This window comes from Perissodus microlepis, chromosome 8 (assembly GCF_051167445.1).
Source record: "Perissodus microlepis isolate ML-2025 ecotype Zambia chromosome 8, ASM5116744v1, whole genome shotgun sequence".
NCBI lineage: Eukaryota > Metazoa > Chordata > Actinopteri > Cichliformes > Cichlidae > Perissodus > Perissodus microlepis.
The window spans coordinates 5,364,826-5,390,541 of record NC_140468.1 but is presented as its reverse complement, the minus strand read 5'-3'; the positions used below and the strand labels follow the sequence as shown (position 1 = coordinate 5,390,541).

The 25,716-nt window shown below is 41.1% G+C and overlaps 2 protein-coding genes across 3 annotated transcripts in view; one reads left to right on the top strand and one right to left on the bottom strand.

Annotated features, from left to right (window-relative positions):
• Nucleotides 1-689: 689 nt before the first annotated feature.
• On the top strand, nt 690-12,927 carry snx11 (sorting nexin 11). The gene is made up of 7 exons (XM_084937152.1): nt 690-879; nt 2,837-2,876; nt 3,123-3,209; nt 6,142-6,242; nt 7,627-7,722; nt 7,822-8,046; nt 9,102-12,927. Exons 2-7 carry the CDS (start codon nt 2,853-2,855, stop codon nt 10,288-10,290), a joined length of 1,722 nt encoding a protein of 573 aa, XP_084793278.1. The 5' UTR covers nt 690-879; nt 2,837-2,852; the 3' UTR covers nt 10,291-12,927.
• Nucleotides 12,928-13,011: 84 nt separating this feature from the next.
• Nucleotides 13,012-25,716, bottom strand: part of skap1 (src kinase associated phosphoprotein 1) — a 39,340-nt gene continuing 26,635 nt past the window's right edge. For both annotated transcript variants that reach the window (XM_084937154.1, XM_084937153.1), the window contains 4 exons: nt 21,639-21,692; nt 21,426-21,535; nt 13,975-14,077; nt 13,012-13,634 (listed from right to left, as the gene is read on the bottom strand). In XM_084937154.1, coding sequence (XP_084793280.1) covers nt 13,985-14,077; nt 21,426-21,535; nt 21,639-21,692 — 257 coding nt within the window. In that variant the 3' untranslated portion in view covers nt 13,012-13,634; nt 13,975-13,984. The remainder of the gene's footprint in view (nt 13,635-13,974; nt 14,078-21,425; nt 21,536-21,638; nt 21,693-25,716) is intronic.

Genomic DNA, 25,716 nt, shown 5'->3' with positions numbered 1-25,716 from the left:
TATGAAAAGTAGTGCTTTTAGAAAGATGTCAGAAATTATGGAAGTGTGTTTTCACCACAGTATTTTTGATAAGTGATAACATTTTTTTTTGCCATTTTTAAGTCTAAATTTTGAGTCAAGAACTTTAAATGTCGGCGTTTTACCTTTTTTTTTTTGGTAAGTTTTGAGTTGTTTTCTCAACATTTGGAGTTAGTAAGCCCCAGACAACCCTAATCTAAATCACTAACCCTAACTTTGAATTATTAAGTTGAAATGTCAAGATAATAAGATTTTGAGTAATTTTGATGTGGTAAAAAATTTCTGTGGTGGAAAAAAATGCTTCCATAAAAATGTATTTTCAGTTTGACCATACCTACCACAAAACAACAACAGTCAAGCAGCATTTATTTGACTGACTGAGATGTAAATAAAACTTTATTGTGCCTGACAAATATCTTTCAAAAAACTGTTTAAGAATAGAGGTCTTAAATAGTTTTAAAGAAATACATATAATCAGTATTTAGAGCCAAATTTACCCGCTTTAAACTTTTACTCATAATATTTAAGCAAACTGAGCATTACATTAAAACAATTTGATCATCGTTTGCTGTTTTTACTAATAAACAGAAAAAGAAAAAAAACGCTAGCTTTTCAAAGCCAGCGGGTTTTTTTCAAGCCCCTCCCTCTTTACGTGCTACCCTGCACTACGCGGTTACGTACAAACTTGACGCGACAGGGGTGGAGCTTGTGACTTTGCGAAATGGAGATAGGAGCTGCCGGTGAACACAGTCCTCTGTGTTTGAAGAATTTGTTGCCAAATCGAGCAGAAATATCGACAAACGAAACAAGCAACGTCGACCACAGCCGACCGGCCGAGACCACAGCAGTCAACGTATGAAAGTAAGTACCTGCTAGCTGGAGCTAGCCCTTCAGCTGGTGTTTGTTTGTTAGCCACCTTGTTGAAAAGTACAATTAGTCAGGCCAGGAAACTAAACGAAACACGTTGTTGTTAAATCTTCACCTCTTCCAAGTGGGTGCTCATATGTGGTTGTTTTCGATTGTTATCAAACTGGTTCAAGAAATGCCAGCTAAAGCAGAGAAAAACACATTTACGCGGTGTTTCTGGTGAAGTAGCTGTTAAACGTGTCTGTAACAGTAAAAGGAGATTTAAAGTGATTGTCCCTGTTGTGTTGATTGTTTTGAGACTCTAGCTATGTACATGTAGATCATCCTGGCTTTTTTAAATCGTTTTTTTTTTTTGCTGAACTCACGCTTCCTGTTTGTGTGTTATTTATAGTTCTTTTGCTAGTTCACTTTATAAGAGGAATCTATATTTAAGACTGGCCACAAAACCACCATTACATGGGGAAATTTTTGTAGGCCAAGAAAATTAAGAGCATGTTCTTTGTCACACATTGTCTGCTTTTTGCCTGAAAACCCCCGTGTGCATGTTGTTTACAATAAGGAAGCACTGACTGGCAAATTCTGAGGTGATATTAATACTAAATTAGACCAATAACCAATTTCGTGGTGGATATTGGTCCTGATATTCAGCTGATATTTGGATGCAGTCATAGTTTACACTTTGTGCTGAGTATCAATACCCTTTTTCAGTTGCTTTGAACTTTCACAAGACTCAATACACGTGGACACTTTTGGGTTTCGTGTAGGTTTCACTCAGACAGTGTTATGTCATTTTCAAACTGGTTTTAAGAACTGGTGGAAGAAACCAGTCAGTCAAAGTTAAATTAAAGAATTGAACTGACAGTGGTTTAACCAACTTCCAGTATTTGGTTACTGATAACAGGGAAGCTTGCAAAGCAGGAAACAAGACTAAACAACATACTTTTAGTCCTGTGAGGTGTACTATGAAGCAAATTCAACATAGCTGGGGTTTCCTTGTGTCAACAAAAACCTGAAACCCCAGTTGGTGATAACGGGTGCCATGATGGTGATTATCAGCGTTATTGGTTAACTGGGGCTGCCTGCTTTAGGCTGTGAGCTCTCTCACGTAAACAGCAGGGTGTTATTTTTGCACAAATTGGACCGACTGAGTATGGCCTGTTACAAATAAAATAAAATACAAAAGGTAACACTGGTGCTGCAAATCGGTCATGCATTCATTTCTAACATGACAGCTGCACATTGACACTGCAGCTGGTTAAACTGGATCACTTTAAGCTTAGCACCTTTAGCTCCAGCACTGCCATGTAGCCTAACAAAGAAGACGTGGAAATCCCTTTAGTTCTTGATTAGATCAAAGTGAGATTAGTTGTATTAATTGAAAATTATGGGTGTACTATTATCTGCATTTCCCAGCAGTGTAAAATGCACTTGGCAGCTATATTAGGAGCAAGCAGGAAAAAAATTTGATGCACTTTCTGCATCAGCAGTGGAATAGAAATGCTGCTGTAACATATCTCCACAGCTTCCTTTGGGCTTGTTAGTAAGATGCAGCTCAGCAGGTTGCATTTAAAACGTATTCCCTCAGTGGAGAATCTGTATCACTCTTGGATTGTACTGTAAATTAAAAGAATCAGTGAAAATGTGGTGCTTGCAGCTCATTTTAAACCAGTTAATGTATTCATTTCTCTGTCAGGGTAAAAAGAGAGCAAAAAAACTGTGACTTTAAGCTTACATGTTAATCTCACTTCACACATGCTCCCCTCTGTGGAAGAGTGGCTGCGGGCTACTCATGGTAAATAGAAGTGTGCGTGAGAGTGACTCAGTTAGGCTGAGCTGCCCAGCTTCTCTTTCAGAGGGTGATTCATGAGCTCATGACGCCACTGGTGAAACTTTCTCAATGTTCAAAAGGTTTTGACGCAGCTGATCTGATTGTTTGCTCCTCTCTTTGCAGTGCAGCACTCGGTAGGATGATCAGTAATCACGAAGAAGATGTAAGTACCTTTTCCCTCTCTCTTATTTAAATGTTTTAATTTTCAACACAAGTTCTGCTTTCTACACACGTTCACACTAGCCTTTAGCTAAACTGGAAAACAACAGACTGATGGGTAAAAGCCTCTGTAAAAAACAAAGTTGGCAGAAGAGGCCTGTGTCGTGCCAACAGTGTGGTGGTTTCACAATAATGACACAACAGACATGCAAACAGCACTGCTGACACGCTTTGTGTGTCTGTCTTTCAGGAGTTTGTGGCAGTGCGGGTTCAAGATCCCCGCATTCAGAACGAAGGCTCCTGGAACTCCTATGTGGATTATAAAATATTCCTGCATGTGAGTAAGAAAATTAACCAGCAGCAGGAATGTTTGGCCACAGCGTTTGTGGGTGATAAAAGATTTTCATTCAGGTTTTAAGTTTTGGACCAAAAAACATAAACACCTGAAGAGAACACGTACAGTTCTGGGACATCACAAGGTTTTCTTTCCACACTTTAATTGTAGTAGTGATTATAGTGCAGATAACAGATGAGCATTACAAGTAGTTTTATGTCAACATAAGTCTCCGTTTGACTGTTAACACATTAAAAAAAATTAATTGTCTTTAATCATTTATAAGCAGAAATGTGTAGTTTAAACTAGGTTATATCAACTAATTAAACCAGAGTCATAATTCAAACTGAATGTGTGTTTAAGCACTGCAGCCTCAGAGCAGGAAAATTGTTGGTTTGAATCCATTGGTCCTCGTTGCCGGTAATAGGTTGTACTCATTCCCGGTAGGTGTTGGACTTCACTGGACTTAATTTTTTTTCACTGATTCGGATCAAAATTTTATGGACAGGATTTCTGGGTGTAGCCAAGTCGCAGCTATGAGAATTGGCACCTCCAAGTTTGAGGTCATAGTTCTCAGCTGGTTCACAGAACCCACTGCAGGTCAGGGATGAGTTGTTGCTGCAAGTGCCTCCGTTAGAGCTAGGGTTAGGAGCTCGGTCATTTGAGAAGGACTCAGAATGTAGCCGCTACTCCACCATATTGAAAGGAGCCAGCTGAGGTGGTGCACCGTCTCACTAGGATGCCTCCTGGGTGCTGGTGTCCTACAATGAAGAGGCAAACTCAACACATGCTTGAGTCCTCCCAGGGGTTTTGGAGGTTTTGGCTTCACTGCATGCATGCATGCATGCCTGCATGCCTGCATGGATGGATGGAGTACTGCAAACTAACTGTTTGCAGTGATTACAGTGCAGATAAAATGCAAAAAATACACAGACTTGAATGTTAATCTTTTTTAACAGATAAGAGTATAAAAGAGTCGGGGCTTTACCGCTCCTTGAATGTTTTTTTTTTAGGGGGGGAAGGAGTTTCACGTTGTTATGGAGACACCAGCCGTGCCGAGGAATGCTGTTTCAGCAGCTAGGCTTCATGCCTGGGCGGATTTCCTCTCTGTGTCTGTGTGTTTGTGGGAGCTGACTCATGATATTGGCTAAAACTATGCAACCTCACATGATCTTACATGGGTTTGTTTGTTGTCGACATGTTATTGTGTTGCATAGGTGAGACAGTTTCCTCAAAAATACTTTTCTTAGGACAAAAGTTAGCACTTTTATTGCCTCTTACTTCACAGTAACTATAAACCTGTCCAACATTTAACTGCCTAAGCTCTCTCTATGTGTCTAAATCTAACCAGGGGTTTTCCTGCATATAAACATTTTTGCGACCCACCAGAGAGGTTCTGACTTTCCAACAAAGGGAAATCACAAGTGCTGTGCATTTTTCTATAAATGGGACTTAATTTAAGTAGACGCTTGAAATACATTCCAAGTGGCTGAAAGTAAAAGCGAATGCACAGATCTCTGTAAATTTAAGTGGACAAAGCGTATTCTTTGTCCTAATTTAATGCAGGCTGTGCTTACATGTGTAGTCACCATTGTGAACCAGGGAAAACCCCGCTCAACTATTACTTTTAAGGTCCCAAGGGGTCTCCTGGCTGTTAACTCTGGAAAGCGTGAGGACTTTACATGTGTTAAACACGACCTTTATCTGTAGAAGGCCAATATAAAGGATACCTAATGGGGAGATGCAGGAGGCGACACATTATTGTTAGGCAGGCAGCAAAAAGGTCTAAAGTCTTTCTCTTATCATCTTTAAGAAGTTTAGATCTTTAGCAGGACTTTTGCTCACCTGTTGGTTGGAATTTAAAAATTTTAGCCCATTGATTGCCCTCGGTGTTTTATATCAGAATCAGCATACCTTATTAATCCCTAAGGAAATTATGTGGGTTACAGTTGCTCCAGTACAGTAACAGTAACAGACTCGACTATTTAACACTACAAAATGTTACAGATTTACACATTTAAGAAATAGCACAATATATACAAAATACATAATAATAAATATCAAGAATTGACAGAGGTGATTAGAATGTACCAGGTCACAGGTGTTGGTAGATTGCTTATTAATGAATGAACTAATAATACATTTTTAAGACAAACACATTATTCTTTAACTAATTTGGATAAAAAAAAAAAAACGACCAAAGTTAAAATATCATTTTACCACAATACCTTGTTTTGTTTTGCTTTTTCTTTTTCCCCTGAGGGTATACTTTCAGATGATATTTATCACAGTTTCCATGACCTTTGTAATCCTACCTGCATCACCAAAGCGTGCTGTGGGATCAGATGTCAGGACCTTGTAGCGCTTCCGTTCTTCTTTCTCTAAACTTGTAGTTTTGGCATTGTTTGCTCCTAATTCAATTTTATTTTACATCTTAAAAAGCGTGAATTTGGATTCTATTTGTTATTTCTTTAAAAACCACGGACCTCGTTGTTATGTAGACATGACTAGAAAGTGTCACATGTTACTGGAACAAATCAGACATGTGATAACTTCATGAGCTCAGCAGCAGTTTCACCAGCTGGAACATGACTCACTAAAGTCACAGCATGAGTGTGATCATCAGTGGCATGAGTTTACTAAAAACCTGGCCCGGATGTAACCCAGCCACTGGCCCAAAAAATATCTGACTCTTTATTATGTTTTTTAGGCAGGAGTAAATGGAAGATTTGGGGATTATTTTTTTCTGTTTTGAAAGAATCTGCATTTCATGTAGTTTTGAATATTTCCGGCACAGAGAAGAACACCTTTTTCCCCCCTTCTCTTTCTATTGGCGTCAGGCTATTGTGCCTTTTGATTTCAATTATATTATGAAAAAAGCCCTCAAAATATCACCAACTTTCCCATTTTTAATACTTTTATTTTTTTTTCTCAGACCAACAGTAAAGCCTTCACAGCCAAGACATCCTGTGTGCGGCGGCGGTACAGTGAGTTTGTGTGGCTCAAGAAGAAGCTGCAGAAGAACGCCGGTTTGGTGTAAGTCAGCTGGTCCAGTTTTGTTCTGTTCTTTGGTCCTCATAGAGATTCAAGATTCAAGAGCTTTATTGTCAATACAGAAGTATACACAGTGTACCGAAATTCACCCCAAGCCTCCCACGGTGCATTTATAAGTATATAAAAGATATATCTCCAAGAGATATAAAACTAGACATTATAAAATAAATAACGTGCTAAATTTTGGTACAATTAAGGGATTAAAAAGGTACTAATTACTAACTATACAATACTATAATGATAACTATACAATATTAACTGTACAATAAACAAAGACAGGACAGAGACAATACAAAGTGGATTGTGCAGTGGTATTAGATACCAGGTTCAAGTTATTGTCAGGATATTATAGACGAGATATGACAAAGATGGAGATGAAAGCAGGTCGCCACCCAGGGTTTATTAATCCCAAAATAACAATCAGGAAAAGACTTTTAAGCATCCTGGATTTCCAGAATGCTTAAAATAAGAATATTTATGTTGTGTTTTTTAAAGTGCTTTACACAACAGAGTCAGTTAAACCCCCCCCCCCTTCTCTATAACAAGATGTACAAACCTTATTTAGAGAAATGGACATGGAATCAACGTAGATGACTTATTTGGGACTTTATAAAAAAAAAAACACACAAAAAAGACAAAGTCTGGAGAAACAAAAAGCAACAACAATTAAACATTTTGTGTAAATGTCTGTTAGTGATCTAAGGCTGTCTTTTACGAAGATGAATTGTGTCTCATCTAGTAGAGGGATGCCTGAAACAGGACTCCATTTAGCTCTGTGAAGCATGTTCCTCCTTTCCTCCGACTGTACACTCACTGGATTTGCATGTGTTAACTGGTGTTTCTGATTAGAGGGTTAGGCCTGTGATAGACTGGAGTCCTATCCGAGGTGTACCTGCCTATTTCTCTGTGATAGCCGGATACGCTTCAGCCCACATTAGTGGTTAAACGGTTAAGAAAATAAATGGATGTACATTAGCTGCTCTGTGTGGCGCATTCAGCAGCTAAGAGCCAGATATTTACTGAAACAAAATTAAAACGGGACTGAACAGGAAACTCATCTGCTTTAATGTGATTCTACTCTGCTCATTTCCAGCTCCATGTTTTTATTGTTGGACTTTATGAGATAAGCTTTGTGTGATTCACAGATATGTCTGAAAGATCCTTCTTTAATCTCAGGTTTCTTCAGTGATGACACACAGAACCAACCAGAAAAAAAAAGTGCGACTGAGTGCTTTGGTTCAGTGGGATTGCTTATAGAAACAGCGACCTCAAATATGAGGATGCACCTCTGGAGCAGTGTTTCTATGACAGATTTAAGAGGATAATCTCTACAGACATGGATAATTATTATTATTTATCCTTACAGACCAGTCCCAGATCTTCCAGGGAAATCCTTCTTCTCCTTCAACAATGAGGACTTTTTGGAGAAGAGAAGAAAGGGACTTCAGATTTTCTTGGACAAGTCAGTTCTCCTTTTTCTAAAATCAGTATTTGATCGTCTAAACAAGCATTTTCTAATCTTGTTCTACCTCTGTCATTTTTTTCTTTTTGTTTTTTGTAGAGTGGTGCACATGACCGTCTGTCTGTCAGACAGCCAGCTCCACCTCTTTCTACAGACCCAGCTGCCAGTCGGTCACATCCAGGACTGTGTCCAAGGCCACACCCCTTACTCCGTGACAGATGCCATCCTCACGTATGCCTCGTCCAATCAGGGACTAGCTCAGGCACAGGAGGACGATTTGATCAAGGAGCCATGTTTGACCATTTCTTACGAATCAATGGAAAGGTACGTGAAAAAGATCAGAACGGTACCTACAGAGATGATTATGCATACGGGTGTATTGCAAACAGCAACCAATGTCACAGGCTAAAAACAGTGACTGCAGTACCTCTAATGCCCACTTGAGGCTCACTCCAAAAGTGAGCCAATCTAATAGACTTCCATGTTAAAACCCGAGAGTAGATATAACATGTCTATATGTTTATGTCCATCGTTTATATACAGTCTATGATTGTAAACAATAGACTATTTATATTCACCAACTGAGACATTTGAAGCCTCAGCATTAACATTTAGCAGTTACCATGTTGTTGTTGTTGTTGTCGTCGATGTTGTTGTTTTTTAAGCCAGCAGCATCCATATTTGCACAAGAGGATTGAATTTTAAGTTTTCCTAAATAACCAATAAAAAATCTAGAATTTCACTTACCAAAGGTCACAAACTTATTAGCTCAGTTAAACACAAAGCAGACGATATTAACAGATCACTTTAAAAAATACTCCAAAAGTACTACAAATATGGTGGAGAAGGTCAGGTGAAGTCTAGAAGTTTCCAAATCGATGAGTTAAAAAAAAATTTACCCAAAGAGGCCAAAACCTTTTTTGTATTAGACCATTGTATTTTTTTTCTGTAGTAAAGTTGGGCATTTTAACAATGTCTATGGGGGACTGACTCATTTTCAGCCAGCCTCAAGTGGCCATAACAGGAACTGCAGATTTTTAGCCCTACATGTTGCTGCTTGTTCTTAATTCGGCTGAATGTTGGCGGTTATATAGAGCCCTTTCTTCTTTATCTTGTTTAACACATTACCAAAAAAAAGATGTAAATTGTTGGGATTGGATGATTGATTTTGTAATTGATTTATTGATTTATTTTTTTGGATGACTACTTCTCCATTCTGGAGTTTTTGTGCTAAGCTGAGCTAACCAGCATAGTCTCTGTATTCTAGAGCTTTTCCTTACACCTCTCCCCTTCAGTAGCAATGTATCAACTCCTCATTAAATGTATAAAATGTTTAAATTGAACAATTTCTAAACCTTTGTTCCCGTTTTCCTCCACAGCCCGGCTCCTCATCAACCTTGCCAACAACCTAATGAGACCATCAGCCCGGAGCTCGTCTCATGTGGTGACGCTGACCCTCTAGAAGGTTTACTGGAGGTCCATGATCAGGACCATAGGAAGAAATGCTCAGTAAGGATTTCCCAGAAGAGCAACCATCTTGAGGCCGTTCTTGAAACGGTTCTTGAGGACAGCGGCCCGTCAGAGGCAACCTTTTATCTGGGGGACAGTCCAGAGAGTCTTAGCTCTGCTGAGCAGATCCAGCAGAGGTTACAGACTCCGGTGGAGGTGCACACGTTCACGGGGATCGGCTTTGAGGACAGCGTGATCGATGGGAAGATTGTTTTACCTCCAGGTGAAGAAGAAAAGGTGGAGCTGCAGGAGAGTAATGAGGATGCTTATGAAGGAAAAGTCAACTGTGAGCCTGAAAAATGTGATGATTCTGAGAAGATTTTAGATTTTAAGGAAAATAACTGTGATGAACACATTTTAGGAAGTGATGCCAGATCTCAGGAAGCTATGGAAGACATCTGTACCAAGAATCCCGTTATCTCTGAGGTTAATGAGGTTCATGTTCTAGAAGTCAACGCCGACGACCAAAAAGGCAACAAAGCAGGAGGTAACGAGGAAACGCTGCTCGAATCAGAAATCAGTGACGAGGCCCACATGGTGAACGGTGTATCTGCGGTGGAACAGGATGGTGATGACACACAGGAAGTGGATTTTGCTGGCAACAAAGACGAAAGCGACGAGGGCGACACGGTCAGCTCCTCTCTGCCATCTTCCAACGACAGCATCGTGAAGGTCAGTGATGAGGAAAGCGTTTGTGAGGAGGCAGACGACTCGATCCAGGTCGCAAACGACTTTGTGAAGACTCCTCCTGAAGACGCCACTTGCTGGTCAGATGTGGAGGCATCCAGCAGGAACATCATGGACCTGCAGGTGAACGGATATCCTGATGAAAAACAGCACCTTTCTGCCCAGGAGGATGAGGACCTGCAATACACCCTCAGTGACCTGAGTAAATCTGCAGACCTTAACTCTGCTGTAACTGCAGGAGATCTGACTGAAAATGGAGACTTTAGTATCTTAGCAACCAGCCACGCTCGTGGATTGGGTGACGGTAGATGTACTGAGGAGGAAGCCACACTCTCACCTTCAGAGGAGACTCAGGAGGTGGAGGTGCATTAGTTAAGAGTCTTCCTCTAATATAGATCCACTGAATCAAACGCTCTGTTCCAAACTTTTCCCATCGTACACAGCGTCTTCATATCGTCAGGGTTACGAGACACACCTCACACTCTCAGTCATGTAGGTATAACTCTTCCAAAACAGCATGAATCTAACATTAGAATTTCTCTGTTATGTACCGGATCTGATTTCCCTCCTGACTGCTTCACTTCTCCATTTGGCTTCAGTGAACAGCTGAAGGTGCTCGAGTTAAGTTTACGTTCATACTCTGAGGCCTTTCAGTAAATTAAAGGATAAGTTCACATTCCTTTGTGTCTGTATTGAAACTTAGTGGAATTTGTGGTTCCTGTTCATACTGACCATCAAGAGACATTTTCCTGATTTAATTAAAGAAATAAACAACCAAAAATGCTAACACAAGGTCAGGGTTTTTCTTGCATATGAAAAAATTAGTGCCCACTAAATTGGTTTTGGCTTTCTACTAAAGCAAAATCACCAGAACTGTGACTTTTTTCTTTCTTTTTGTAAGTTAAAGCATGTTAACACAGAGTCTTTGCATTGACTTTGACCCTTGAGGCCCATTTTGAGCCTAGAAAAACCCTGGAGGGGATTAACTTGCAAACACAACACTGCTTCCTACAGTGGACAGAGAGAGTGGAAATTCAGCACTTAAACGATTAATGTGAAAAACCTTTATTTAAATCTCTTTGAAAAAGGGATCTCTAAATTCCCAGTAAGGAGAGGAGGAATGGTGAAAGCCACTAAAATAAATAATCAGTGGACACATTTTTCTTTCACGACAGACATTGAACGAAGTGAACTTTTCTCTAAATCTAGAGTTCCTCGTCACATTTGGAGCCTCAAATGAGACCTAACTGCTCTTTAAATGTGCTTCACATGCTGTTAAATAGTTCTGTTATACCCGGCTTGTATTAATTCTTCACAGCTTTCACTGTGCTGGTCACTAACGCAGGATGATACTCGGGCTGAGAACAAGCATACGCGTAGTTCAGTCCCCGTACACACGTCTCTGATCATGCGTTAAACTGGTATTTATTACTGAAGGATGAGAGGGGAAAAAACACACTTAAATCAACCTGTGAAATGCACACAGGCTCCTGTTTGAACTTCTGATCTGTAACAATGTGATTCCTGTTTTGTGTTTATACAGCTTCATGATGTAGAAATGGATGCCTTGCACCTTTAGGGCCATGACATGGTTTTACACACACTAAGAGTTTTTACTTATAATTTATACACTCCAGTCAGGCAAGATGGGCACAGGTTATTTTTAAGAATAGTTTACTCTTCCTCACACTTGTGAGCTTTAACTCCAGCAGGCCTTTTTCCACAGCAGACACCTGTGAAACGCGTGTCAACTGAGGTTCATCCAAAAAGAGGACCTGCCCTGCGTGAAATGTAGCCGTGATTAACACACCTGTGTGTTTTCCTCTCTCCACAACTCAGAGTGTGTCTGAAATCACTCATTACTCTGTATGCACTGGATTTTATGATGGATTTTCCATCTATCTGCATGTAAAGAGTATTATTGCATGCTACACAATGCGCTTAAAATACAGCAGTTTTGTATTTTCAAATTCATTTTTATTTCAATTTTCTTTCCTTTTCAGTGCAATTTGTTGATTCCCAGAGTGGGTTTGAAAATGTTCACTTCAGTTTTTATTATTGTCAGTGTTGATTTTAGTTTACTTAAATATTAAAATATAAAGGATATTTGTCATTGTCAACATTTTTTTGGTTTTACAGTACAAACTTTTCCCTTTTGAGGCAGTTAGACATCCTAAACCTCATACAAAACAAAAAGTTTACCAGACAAACACTGAAGTTAAAGTAATTTTCTTTTTATTTCTATTTCATTTTAATCATCATTATCAATATAATTTCAGTTAGTCTTGATTTTATTACACAGAGTTTTAGTTAAAACTAACAACCTTGGGTTAATCAGAGAATATGATTAGAATATGAATATAGAATTTTATTTATATAAATTAATATTTATATTTATTTTACTTAACCTCAATTAACAAAAAAGAGAAAGGAAAAATGAAGCAAACCTAATCTGGAAGCTAAAAATAAATTCTAGTAAAAGCTAAATAAAAATACAAAGGTACAATAACTGAGTTATCACTAAAAGAAATCCTGTAATTTATCAGTTATATCAAAATTTTTAAGCTTACGCCTGTTTGATCACTGTGAAACGTCCAGTGTGATCGTGCCGTCGTCCTCTGGCGTCGTAATGAGCGAGTTCAAACACATCCTGAATGCCTGCTGTGGAAATTCTGGTCGTCTTGCCTGTAACCTGTCTGCAGCTTGGCAGCGACGTTGTTCCCACAACACTTCTGCTTCTTTTAAGCTGCATTTGAAAGGGACCGGCAGGTTCTATTTGTGAGGTTTCGCACAGAAATCTGACTTTATTTTAATAAGCTGTTTGCATCTAAGCTGTGGAGGGATTTTAACGTTTCACTGGTTTTGTTCCTGGTAATAACTACAGGGGTTTATTTTGAGTTTTGTTTAAATACAGATGTCAAAGAGTACGAGGATAATGTGAGTGATGGTATCCATGTACATGGGCACATGATAATTTTATTTTATTTCAATAAAACCCTTTCCTCTTTACTGTCATGTCATTTTATTAAACAGCTTTTTACACATGACCCAAGACATTGAAGCAAGCCTGCCACCTAGTGGCTCCAAATAAACAGTTTTAAAAATCCCCCCCTTTTTTTTTTTTTTAGAACAGAAACAAAAGCACACAATATTTTATTTTTAGTATTTCCGAGCAGAGTTTACATTAAAATATTTTTACATTACTGTTTCTTATGTCAGTTATGAGGAAATCAATTTATAAACTAACAATCAACGTCCTGTTTTCAGATTTATCCAGTGGATTGATAAATGCATGCATGCAACATTCTTAATCACTCAAAAGTGCAGCTAATGGTGCTTTTAATTATTGATGTGTCTGTCATTTTATTTGAATTAACACATTCACTGTTTAGTTTGGCACTTTTCTGAATTTTCTAAACAGTGGTTGAGACTATAAAGAAAATGAGAAATCTCACATTTAGGACGATTGATCACTTATCAAAACTGATTAACAGACTAATTACTCCAGCTCTAGTGTGCACTTTGATTTTTTTTTCTTTAAACAGGCTTTTATAAATGGCTTATAGTGTACAAGAGTAAGTACAGCTGCAGCAAGTTTAGGTGATAATATAATAATTTACATTGGTATAAAAGGGGAATAATTTTGAAATGCCAAACGCTTATCTGACAGATGTGTCAAGAGTAATTCATGGCAGGACGTGCCGGCAGCCGCAGCGCTGTGAAGAAAAAGAAACCATATCAGAGAAAGACGCATTAATAATTCAGTGTTCATTTTAAGCTGCACCTATCTGACTGCATTAGGGAATCATTTTCTTAAATAGGACAACTGACGCTGTAATCATGCCTCTGTTGCATATATTTATCCTCGCCCATTGCCCATTGCAGCACTCGGATTGCTTTATGCAGTACTTCTTCCAGCCAGCAGATGCCATAAATGGCAGGTCAACGACTGCATATACCTCAGTGGCAATCTGGATGAGTACCAGGGGGACCGTTTCTGTGTATTAGGCCACAGTAATGGTCCATAATGCTGATGATAAGAGAGTACCTCGGTACCTGTTGGAGCTCAGAGGATGTAGGCAGGCTGCAGGAAGTCCTTGGGGACGATGCCCACGGTGCCGTTTAGCTCGCCGACCCACCACCCGTGAATGTTGTACTCCTGGGCCCCAAAAAAAGAAGAAACAGAGTGGTGAGGCTCAAAGGGCGTCTAGGAACAGGTAAACAAAGCGGGATCAGGCATAAAACCTGCACTTTGATACTGATTTGACACACCACTGAACACAAGAGGAGACATTTGAATTATTTTAACACAGAAACCCAGAGAAAACCTATCAGGTTACAAATGCTTAAAGTCAACTCTGGCGCAGGAAATCCAGGCAAGCGTGGTCCCGTCCACAAAGAGCCATGCGCGGCACTCCTAATGGACACTTTTGGTGTATTAGCCTCCAGGGTTTTCATTAAAAAATGAGGCAAACGGTAAACAAGGCTATCGAGACAGCGAGTGTCTACAATAAAACAGCTTTTTTTAACCGCTCCAAAGCCATCGCCACAGCTGGCCCGTTTCCCCAGACTAATTATAACGACGGTTCATTTCTGTACTGTGATTAAAAAAACAACACAAAAAAGACGGATTATTTCACGTGCATGTTCAGAGAAAATATAAATGCTGGTTGAAGGTGACCGATTAAATCCACTGTGCCTCAAAAAAAATCCCATAAACACCAGTTTTTTTCATTACTTATGATTACAGCATTTATTTACAATTAGGACAGTTCAGAAGCATAATAATGGGGATTTTAAAAAAAAACTGAAACAAGCTAAGAACAAACAATAAATATCGATCTGGAGGATGTATTGTGACTGAAAACCATCTGAGTCTTTGTGCAGATAAGAAACTCCAGAAATGTTGATTTTTCATCTGCTGAACTGAAGGAAAACATCCTAGAAGAAAAACCCTAAAAATATAATGTAGGCAAATTTATTTGAGGCTAAAATTTGGCTTTAAAAATTAATAAATAGAGGTTGAACATATGCTTTGGTTATCATGGGGGAAATCTACTAGAATCTCTATGAAAACAGGGATTTTTTTGTGTGTGTTTATTTGTAGCTGAAAGAATCGCAGTTAACTTTAAGCCGAATCAAATGTAAGTAAGTTAATTGATATACACTTATACAGGGAACACAGCAGTTTGCACTGCTTCCAGACCTGTACATTGAAATAATGAAGCTGCTCATTTAATTTGCTTCAAGCATTTAAGGAACATGACTGAACCGCTGCATGATGATCTGATCACAGCAGCCGGGCTATGAGTAGATCTGTACTGGATCAATATTTGGAAAGCGATCGGCTTGGCAGTGGGGGCACAAGCCACCCTGCTGGAGCAGAAACCCCAGTGCCACTCATCTCTCCTCTTTTTCAGACCCGACGCGATTGTGCGGACAGTTTATCATACACGTGCAGACACATGTGTAAAATAAATTGGTGGGTTTTTTCCGCTGAGTGCATGCCTCAGATTCAGGTTCTGGTTCACGCGCACTCTGTTGACATGATGAAAGGCATCGTGTAGGAGGTTTAGCCGATCATCCGGACCTGACACCTCTCTGCAGCCAGAGGAATGAGGCCTGCAGCTAATGAGCGGTGTTTGGACAGCGAGGATGGATGAACCGCTTAGATGGTAATAAACCACAAGGCTCAAGTGTTCTAACAGCACAAACAGGTACCCACAATAAGCAGATTGTCCACCCAGGCCTCATCGTTTTCCCCCTGCAAACCTCTCTGACAGCTCTGACTGGGATGCTCCAGTGTGCTTGGCTCTCTGACAAACTGACAGTTCGCTGTGTCTGAGCTCATAACGAAGGGGAAAGTTAGGGCCGAAATGGCCTTTTTATGCTCCCCATAAGACCGTGCAGGGAAAAGCCCGGTTGCGGAAAGCTGGCTCCGGTTCCCATTCGGAGAACGTGAGGAGAGGAGGAGGAGAGGGCAGACAGACGGACGGTGGGGGGAGGCATCGGAGAGAGGGAGCGAAACAGTTTTTCTCTCCCTTGGGGGCGTCGCAGCACTATTCCACCAACCGTAGTGACAGAGAGTTTTATTTATCTCCGCGGCCCATCTGTGCAGTCGGTCTCAAATTCTCCCTGAGAAAGGTCTTTTGGATTATCAGCGTCGCCATTTTAATACAACTGCTACATCACGGAGTGGGTGCCAATGGCGGTGGAAGTCTGTCAGGCGTGCAGAGTCCATCTTCCTCACACTTGAAATGGGTTCATCCAGAGTACACCTGCTGTAATAGGGACATTCCAAAAGGCTTGCAGACTAAATTATCCAAATGACAAAAACTAGGCTCCTCAATGCCCCCACCCCCCAACCCCCACCCTTCTGTTTGTTTTCCTCTGTTTTTTTGGCTTTCAGGCCGTGAAACTCGCAAACGGGGCACAGATAAACGTTTGGGCTCGGGACTGAAATGGAAGATGTTCCCTGTGAGGGGGAAAAATAAGGTTTCCCTGAGGGGTCTGACTTCTGGGAAACGTGTGCTGAGGTGACACGTATCCGAGGCTGTGTTTGCTGCAACCTGGGCGCAGATTGAAGGGGGGAGGAGAGGTGGTGGTGGTGGTGGGGGGCAAACAGCGCCGTGTCGTGGCGGCTGCGGCACGCTGACTCGCTGACCTCCCGGTGACTCCTCCACCAAGAGGAGAGGTGGGGTGGCGGTGGGGGAGAACGGGTGTGGGCGGGGCTGGCACTGAGAGTGGGTTGCCATGACAACACCTGCAGTGTACCGGCGCGATCGTTTATTTACCACTCAGGGGGCTGGCTAATGGTGGCATTCTGATAGGCCCATCGCTCACGGCTCCCCGACCCGCAGGACAGATTGACAGCTACCCCGAGCCTCGAAGCGGGGAGAAGGTGAGTCGAGGTTGGCTGGATGTGGCGACCGAGAGAGACAGACAGAGGGCGGTGGGCGAAGGCAGGTGTCGTGTCACGCCACCATTATCCGCCTAAACAAAACACATCTTTAATATTCGTGTCAGGTAAGAAAAAAAAAATCACCTTTTTCACGTGTAAAAATCTGCACGTATCCTGACCACATGTTTTCCTCACACACATGAAACACACACACACTCGTGCAATCCCAAATGCATACAAACTAGGGGGAGTGCTAATAAGCCTGACACATGAGGCATCTTTCCTCGGCCACCAGCTGACTGAGGCAGGCCTTGGGCATGATGGAGCGCAGGAAGTCTCTCATTGCCCTGCCGCTGAACCCGCCGCCTGGGTGTTACAATCTCTCCCTCCCTCCCTCCTTCCCCATTTCCAACCCCCTCCTCCACCTCCTCTTTTTCCTCTCTTCCACGTCTCTCCTGTAGCAACCTTTCCGCCTGCATCCTCTCTGTTTTTATTCCCCGCTCTCCTCCACATGCACTGCAGCTCTCTGCAGTTCTTCCATCACTACTGACCCTAATAAAGAAACATGGACACCTCAGCCAGGCACAAGCACACCATCTGTAACCTGTTATCAGGTTAGCAAGCCCTCCTCGCCGCTCACACAGGTACACTTCACAACTGATAACACCTGAAACTTCAGGGTAGAAGGATTTTCTCTTTATTTTGATGGGGTGGGGAGGTCGAAATCTACTCGGAAACACGGATGATAACTCGGCTTAACCAGAGATGGAAATGGCTACTTGGTGTCCATTTTTTTCCAAGTGGGCTTTTAATTAAATCAGCGAATTGGCTTCAAATTGGAAACATGACAGAGCATGAGAACGTTTGAAAATATCTCAGGGACGATGAGATTTAATAAAAAGAAAACCTACTCGCTCCTTTCTAATGCACGCCTGGGATTATAGATAGCTCCTTAACTTAATAGCAATTTAAAGTGGATTTGTGTATGCCACTGAGTGTCTGTAATGATGGCTGTTTACGCCGCCCCTCATTTATAATAATTAAGCAGAATGGATTGGGGGGTGGGCTGCTCGGACGCTGTTCTGGGCTATTGGCTTGGGCTGAATAATGACCTACTGTAGTTGACCGGGGGATGACCGCTGCCTCCTGCATGACCCCAAACCCCAGACTCACCCCCTGCTACTTTGGGTGGTAAATAGGATGTCTCTGCCTGTCTATAGCGTCTTGGTGTCTATGGCCACAATAGCAGCTAGGGGTCTTTAAATGGCTGTGTGACAGCGAAAAGGAGAAAGAGAGAGGGGGGGCGGTGGACAGGGTTCACACAAAAGAATAAAGGGATCCCCTCCTCTTTGTCTCCCTGGCTTGACTTTTCCCATCTGATTATTTGACCACTTTTCCTTTTCTTCACTTGCTTTCAGTTGGTGTGGCCTGCACGCAGAGGGCCAAAAGAGAACATGAAGGCAACATGACGAAAAACTGTCCCGGCTAGCAAGGACACAACATGGAATATATAATTTAAATTGTGAATATCCGAGCTTGAGTTTTACGCGATTATACCCCTCAACAAGTACATCTATAAGGATGTAAATCAGCTTTCAGTGGTTGTAAAAGTTTTCATTAAAAAAAAGCGATTAAAAACCACCACAAGGTGTCAGTGGTGTCCACGTTCTCATTGTCTCTAACAAGCTGAACACTTTGGCCAAATGTGCAGTGACGCTTTTCTTTGGGAGCCGCACCGGATTGGCTGGCCGGCCGCCCTCTCTCTGGATTTTGGTTGGACGGGATGGAGGAAGAGAGGTGGTGGCGGCAGCAGCAGCAGCAGCAGCAGGGGCAGCACTTGCCAGAGTTTTAAGGACCCTGGATGGGTTTGTGCCATAAATCTCTTCCCACTCCATCCCGCCGTTCTCCATGAGTGCCTGTGGGAATACAGGAATGTGACAGCTGACCTGTAGAGCCCACGTCTTTTGATTGTGGATCCATAAATTAGAGGGCAAGAATGCACCTTATGGCTTTAGAGACAAAGCACTACAGGTACTACATGTGTCAGCGGGAAGTGGAACAATACATTTAACACATTTTAAATCCTACTACAAATAATATCCCTTTGCATGACGCCGGCGAGGCAATGATGCCGTTACAGCGCTCCTGATGTGGCTGAAACATCTTTGCAATTTAAATCTAAAATTGGAGAGTGTGATACTGCAAAAAAAAAAAGAACTGCGCTCACCCGTATTTGTCATCACACACTAAAATGCCAGCGTAAAGCCATAATGTGCATCAGAAAAATGCAAACTCTCAGAAATGAAATGCCAGAGCAAAAAAAAAAAAAAAAAATCACATGATGGATTTCAGCGTGCGTTTCTACCTCATGTTTCAGCGGGCTGAGCATCGGCGGAGGGCAGAGTTAGGCATCGCTGAAACCAGGCGGCACGGTCTGCGAGATTAATTCTGTTGAACTAATGGGATTCATATGAGTTGTGAGGTTTCTAATTTATTTACTTTGTCAGTGATACACACACACACAGAGCAACACACAAGAGGGAGGAAAAACACAAATACAGTAAAAATGCTCCCACTTTACAGTAAGTGAGAGATCAATAATGATGGATGAGGGCCTTTTATACAATCGGCATGTTCTCCTCAGTTCACAGCCATATGACACCACGCCTGTGGCTATCCCATTCTGCACTTCAGCAGTCAATCACATCGCAGCTTTAAAAATAACAGTTTGTTAGCACCATTGATTTAGCACTTAGAGCGTGTCCTTATTACCTTGTAATTATGGTCAGTGTTGACATAACAGCACAGACAACCAGGCCTCCCACCCTCTGAGAGAATTTATGGGCCCTGGTTTTATTATGGCCATTTCGTGTGCCTGGGTCCCCCGTTAAGCGACGGGCTTGAGTTCTAGCCAAGGGCCCGTATTTCACTCATCGAGGTCAGGGTCCTTAGGAATTCCCCCCGTAAAACTGAATGCCGCTGGGGGTCTGCGTGTATATACAGAAGGCACAGGGAAGCCCTCCCCGAGGGCTCATTAAAATGAATAGGCGATTACAGGCTATAATCCAAATAATGCTATTCATGAGGTGAATGTGATGCTATTAGGACGCAGAATGGGACACGGGTGGAGTCGTGTCGTCACAGTAAACCAAACATTCGGAAGTCGTGCGGGCATCACCTTTAAATAATTTACAATGCTCGCTTGAAGTCCATTAGGAGGCAGTTAGGGCGCTCTCTCATGGTCTGTCACCTTGTTATGACTCCAGCGTCCAGTTTGACAAAACAAGAGTAATCTCTGTCATTAAGATTGTGAGATACAACAGCAAACTCCTGCCTCCAACCTGGACTTAGTTTGCCTTTAAGGTCTTTGGCGAGGCAGTAATCTGATGCATACAGTGAAAAGTAATAACGGCGAGTGGGGCTGAGGCCATCTGAGGCGGATCTGAAGCCCAGAGCCAGGACCCCTTTGTCTCCCCGAGTACAGTGCTTTTGTCATCGCTGTGAAAAATTGATGTGGCTGTTTTGACATTTCCCCCTATCAAGCAGCACACGCAGACAGACGAGCCTGGCATCTCATTAATCTGCCACTGCCAAAAGAACTGCAATTATAAGTCCATCTTCTGCGAGGGGCATTTTTCACCTGTGCTTTATCTGTTGTTATAAAGAGGAGGCTCACATTCCTTCAACAGAAGCTGACACAATTCATACATCAAAATCCAAAACCCTGACCTCTTTGAAAGGATTGTTGCACTGAAACTGTTGTTAACAAAAAAAGGACAAATACTCAAAATTCACCACCATCTACTGGTGATTAAAGATGCAAGAAATCATGACACTAAATACATAATTTCCTCATCTCTATCTCATAATTACTTACAAAAGAAAAAAAAGAGTTCCTTCTTCCTGCCTCTCCTCTTCAGATAATTTAGTCTAAACACAGAACATGATGATTCAATTTGAAACCAACCAATAGCAGCAGTGTGGAGAAAAGTCCCTGCACGCAGCAGAGTAAAAGTACCCAAATTACAAGCCATCGATTTCCAGTAGGATGTCTTTTTCCTGGTAGATACTCCGCATGTAACTACACGATGGCCATAAAACACAAGGAAATAGATTGAAGGAAAAGAGCTGAGATGCAGGATGGCTTCACCTGCAGTTTCACGTCAGACAGAAAAGGAAGAGCCTCGCATGGCTGCCTACTCAATTAACCCCTGTGATAGAGGCGCCGTAATGAACAACAGCACCATTACGCAGCGCCCGAATGGCACTTCACCCTAGTGGCCCGTGAACAGACAGCACCGCTGTTGGTGCTGCACCAAGATGCTAACGGACAAATCTAGATGCTGGAGATATCAGCATGTTCAGAAAGTAAATGAGGACGAGGTGATTACTGGAGTTGATGTTGTTTAACCCTTAAATAATTGCACGTTTTACACAACTGCATCCTATCCTAAACTACTGTAATTGCTCCTGTAATTATATCTACGAGTCAAGCGTGCAATCAGGGGCGGATTTCCATTAGGGACGATCGAGGGGAAAAACAAAGAGTTGTGAAAAAAAGCCTAAATAAGCCCTCGGATTATTTTGTGCTGATGGCGATGCTGACCTTGCTGATGATGTAGATGAGATCTCCTCTCTCGAAGGTCAGTTCGTCTGACTCGTCGCCCTGGCAATCCCACAAACCCTGGTAGTAGTTGGAATAATCTGAGGACCAAACTGAAAGGAAGCACAGGGAACACATTTAAATAGAAGAAAGCAGGACGTAGATGCAGGGAAACTTTAGGCTGGAATAAATAAGTTACTAGACGGAGGCGGAAACCTTGTTTGCTGCTCTTCTCGTCGCTCTCATCACCTGGATTTCCAAGTTCTTCATCTAAACAAACAAAAATGGAAGAACAAGAGTATTTATCACAGGTGCAGAAGTAGGATTACTCATAATCACAATTACTTTGGTCAATGCTCAAATCATGATTTAATCATCAAAGAAGAAACTTGTCTTTTTAACCCTCACGTAACAAAAATATGACATTATTTTTAAGTGTATATTATACCTGTATGGCTTCCTTTATCTATGGAAGACATTTTACAAATTTAATGTAATTAATTGTGTTTTATAAGATTTTTTTGCTGAAAGAAGTTCAGAGATTGCAGTTCCACCTACTCTTCATGTCACGCTTGTCTGGTTTAGATGGGATCTAATTATCAGTAATAATCAGGTAATAGCATCATATTAACAAAAGCTATATGTGGCTGTATTAGTCTGTATGTAACAAAGTATGTATGTGACATTTGTCTGGTTTGGATGGGATCTATTAGCTGAAACACACACTGTCCTAATATCCCTGAAAGGCTGTCCACATGCATGTCTGCACTGGCTGGTCAAACCCCAAGTACTCCAGGTTATCTCTGAATCTTGTTCTAGGCCATTAGCCGTGGAAAACATGACAGTGCAGGGGAAAGTTACACTAAAATCAAAGCTTATAATATTAAAAATCACCAGAACAGAAACTTCCATTAACAATTACTGTAAAATGGAAAATAGCAGGAGAGGTAGATTAACAGAATTACAGTAGCAAACATTTTAAATGAATAAAACATCACAACAGTGCATTAAAATACACGACTGACCCCACTCAGCCACTTGAATGTTAACTTCAACCAAAAACTAAATAAATTAATGCAAAACTGAACCAAGTCTTTGCAGAGGCAGATGTGCTGAAAGGCAAAACCAAAGAATCCGTGTTAAACATTTTATATCGCTCAGCTTGTTTTATTAATTGCTTGAAGCCAAAATTGATATTTAAATTAAAAATTCGACAAAGTGTGCAGCCCTATCCAGAACCTAAATATTTTAATATCAGTGTCTAAAAGAAATACATTTAATTTTTAATAATAATAAAAGGCATTACCTGCTGGTGGCCTGACTTTAACAACTATACTTTATAAATAATTTATATTTGTCCCACGTGTTAACGAGAAACGAACAGCAAATAAATTATGATAGAGACAGACAAACAGAAAAATTAATAAACTGGATCATTTGCAAATCTCTAATGAATCTCAGCATGACACAAGCTGTTAATTCTTCTTTAACTAGGATGAACTCTGGCGTGAGGATCAGCCTATTAAACCGCAGGCGGGAAACGTTAAAGAAGAAGAGATTTTTTTTTAAGCCACGCGGAGGCGGACATGTCATTGACTGCGGGGCGTGGCACCCGGTGGTCTGAGAGGTGACACGGTGATATGCCTGCCCTCTGTCTCCCACATCCATCCTCCACACAAACCGGCTGACAGCAATGCCACAACCCAGCAACACTATCCACCTTCCAGCACAGGCTGCACCTCTGCTTCCAGGAAAAGCAGGAAACACGAACCACACACACACACACGCACACGCACACACACACACACACACACACACAAACAGACACACACCATGTGTCCAGCTTGAATGTAAAAAGTTTAGTTTATGTATACATGAGGGATGCCTTTGTCTTTCCCCGTTGCTTTCTTTCTTCAAACAGATAATCACGGCTTTCTTTAAAAAAATAATAATAATAAATTTTAAAAAGTACAAACTGAGGCACTTTGTTCCTACACCAAATGATCCAAAAGATAAAAAAATGAGATTTTAAATGTGCTCGCAGCAGGTCCAAACATTTGTTTGGTGCTCTTCGACTGCGAGCATCGTTCCATCGAGAGGCCACCGCTATGGGCCAACGGTTTCTATATCAAAGTGATTTAATTTTCCAGTCAATAAAATCAGTCATCAGCATCAGAGCCAATACCAGCCGCTGCTCTGCATTCTGCCTGCAACTGAGTTTTGCTGCGACAAAACTGACATCGCCTAAAACTGGATGCTGCAGTCAAGGATGTCATTTTGCAAGTTTGCAAACTTCACTGCCATCAGCACTTGAAACACATCAGAAGGAAACTATCAAATAAGACATTGTGAGACTTCCTTTGCATTCCAATTTAAGAACACGAGTGGAGGTCCCTTTTAAAACTTCATCGGTAGTACCATGTTACGACACCGGTGACAGCTGGGAGCCTGGTGGCTCAGCGGTTAGCACTAACAGGGCTTTCTCCAAGAGCGCCTTTTCTCTCCTGCCCTACAGGAGACAGTTTATCCTCTCCACCCAGGACACTCTCACAGGACATTCTTCCTCTCTCTTCCTGGTTAAAGTCACTAAAAGGTTACTAATCTATTGTAACTATTTTAGGGTCTTTACCTTGCGATGTGAACCACCTCGAGGCAACTGTTGTGGTGATTTGGCGCTATATAAATAGAATAGAATAGAATTAAAATAATCAGCTAGCATAGCAATCATAAAACATAAAAAAAAACTGAGGTTACTACCACAGCAAGCATGCGAGTATATCTAGGCAAAACTTGTCAAGTCTCTTGTCAGGTCTGCACAGACAAGTCTGAAGAGCCTACAGATCCAAAAGCTGCCTCTGAATAAACATTTTAAGAATTAGATTACAAAACTGGAGCTGAAAAGTGTTCAGACCTCTTTCCTTTCTTTCCTGCTGCTAACATTAGCACCACGAAAACCGGCTGGTGGTTACGCGTTGCTCAGGTTGAGTGGTTATACATCAGTTTATTCGGTCGCAGACGGCATTTTCTAAACCAAAGTGCAGCAGAACAGCGCTGGTTTTATGTCGTTTAATAACTTTCATCACACAAAAAGAGAACCATGCCTCCATCTGCTGGAGCTGCAGCCCCGGCCATATTAGAACAAATAACGTGACTAGAAATGAATAAAATTGTATTTTTTTTAGAATCATCTCTGGCTTTTTTGCTTTTATTAGGCAGTAAGAGATGACAGGAAGGTGGGCAGACAGTATCGAACCCGAGCGTATTGATGAGTATGGCGCACGAGGAATGCATGCCACCAAGTTTAATTCAGTTAGATTCAGTTTTATTTATGTAGCTGCCTCAAGGTGCTTTATATTGTAAGGTAAAGAGCCTACAATAATACTAAAGCAAGTGACCCATGAATAATCAGTACAACCCACAAGTGTTTCCATATCATAGTAATATCAGTAATAATCAGGTAATAGCATCATATTAACAAAAGCCACATCTAGCTGTATTAGTCTGTATGTAACAAAGGGTAAAGCATGGATTAATCAAATATTACATTAAATATACAAGACTGGTAACAAAACTGGATCATTAAATTATTATTAAGCCATCCTTAAATGTGTTTCCTCATTATTACATTCAGGAAGGAGGTTGTGAGATTGTTTCTGTTTGTTCTGTTTTTGTTTTTTTTAGTAGGACTACTTGGAGAGGATTTGAGGTGGGTCTTTGCTCAACTGAGAAATTATGAAGTTAATGATTAACTTCTAGAGTCAGTGGGAATCCAGATTTGGATGTGGTTGTAAAGAAAATGGAAATTTGGGGCCATGCCCTCACAAATGCATCCAACGTCAGAAACTAATCCAGATACAGATCTTTCTGGATGCAGGGACTTAATTCATGCCATTGTGCAGAGGCAGTTTTCACCCTCCTTTTGTTTTTGCCTGCTTTTATCCCGAAATATAGATTTCAGTTTCATATTATCTGTTGATGATACCAAGCTAGGTTATTACTGTGGTTTTACCGTAATTTTTATCACTCTTAACCCTCTATCATGTTATTTCTAAGCTGTAATGTTTTGTTGTTCTGTTTTAGATAGTTGCTTTAATTTACTATTAAACAGCACTATTTTTAAATCATACACAGCTTTCACAAGTGTCACAATAATTTGTTTATTTTAAGGTCAGGGGGGAAAACCTAAAAGTAAACATGTGCTATATGAAGACATTTTTTACTAATTAGCAATGTAAGGAATAAATGCTTCTATTTGCAGAGATAGAAAGGTCCCTAAATGCAAACATGGCAGCTG

Excerpts from the sequence above, each read along its gene's own strand:
- snx11 (XM_084937152.1), top strand. The coding sequence starts at position 2,853 with ATGATCAGTAATCACGAAGAAGAT. Across the intron at positions 7,723-7,821 it reads CTTCAGATTTTCTTGGACAA|AGTGGTGCACATGACCGTCT; the intron begins GTCAGTTCTCCT and ends TGTTTTTTGTAG. Across the intron at positions 8,047-9,101 it reads TCTTACGAATCAATGGAAAG|CCCGGCTCCTCATCAACCTT; the intron begins GTACGTGAAAAA and ends TTTCCTCCACAG.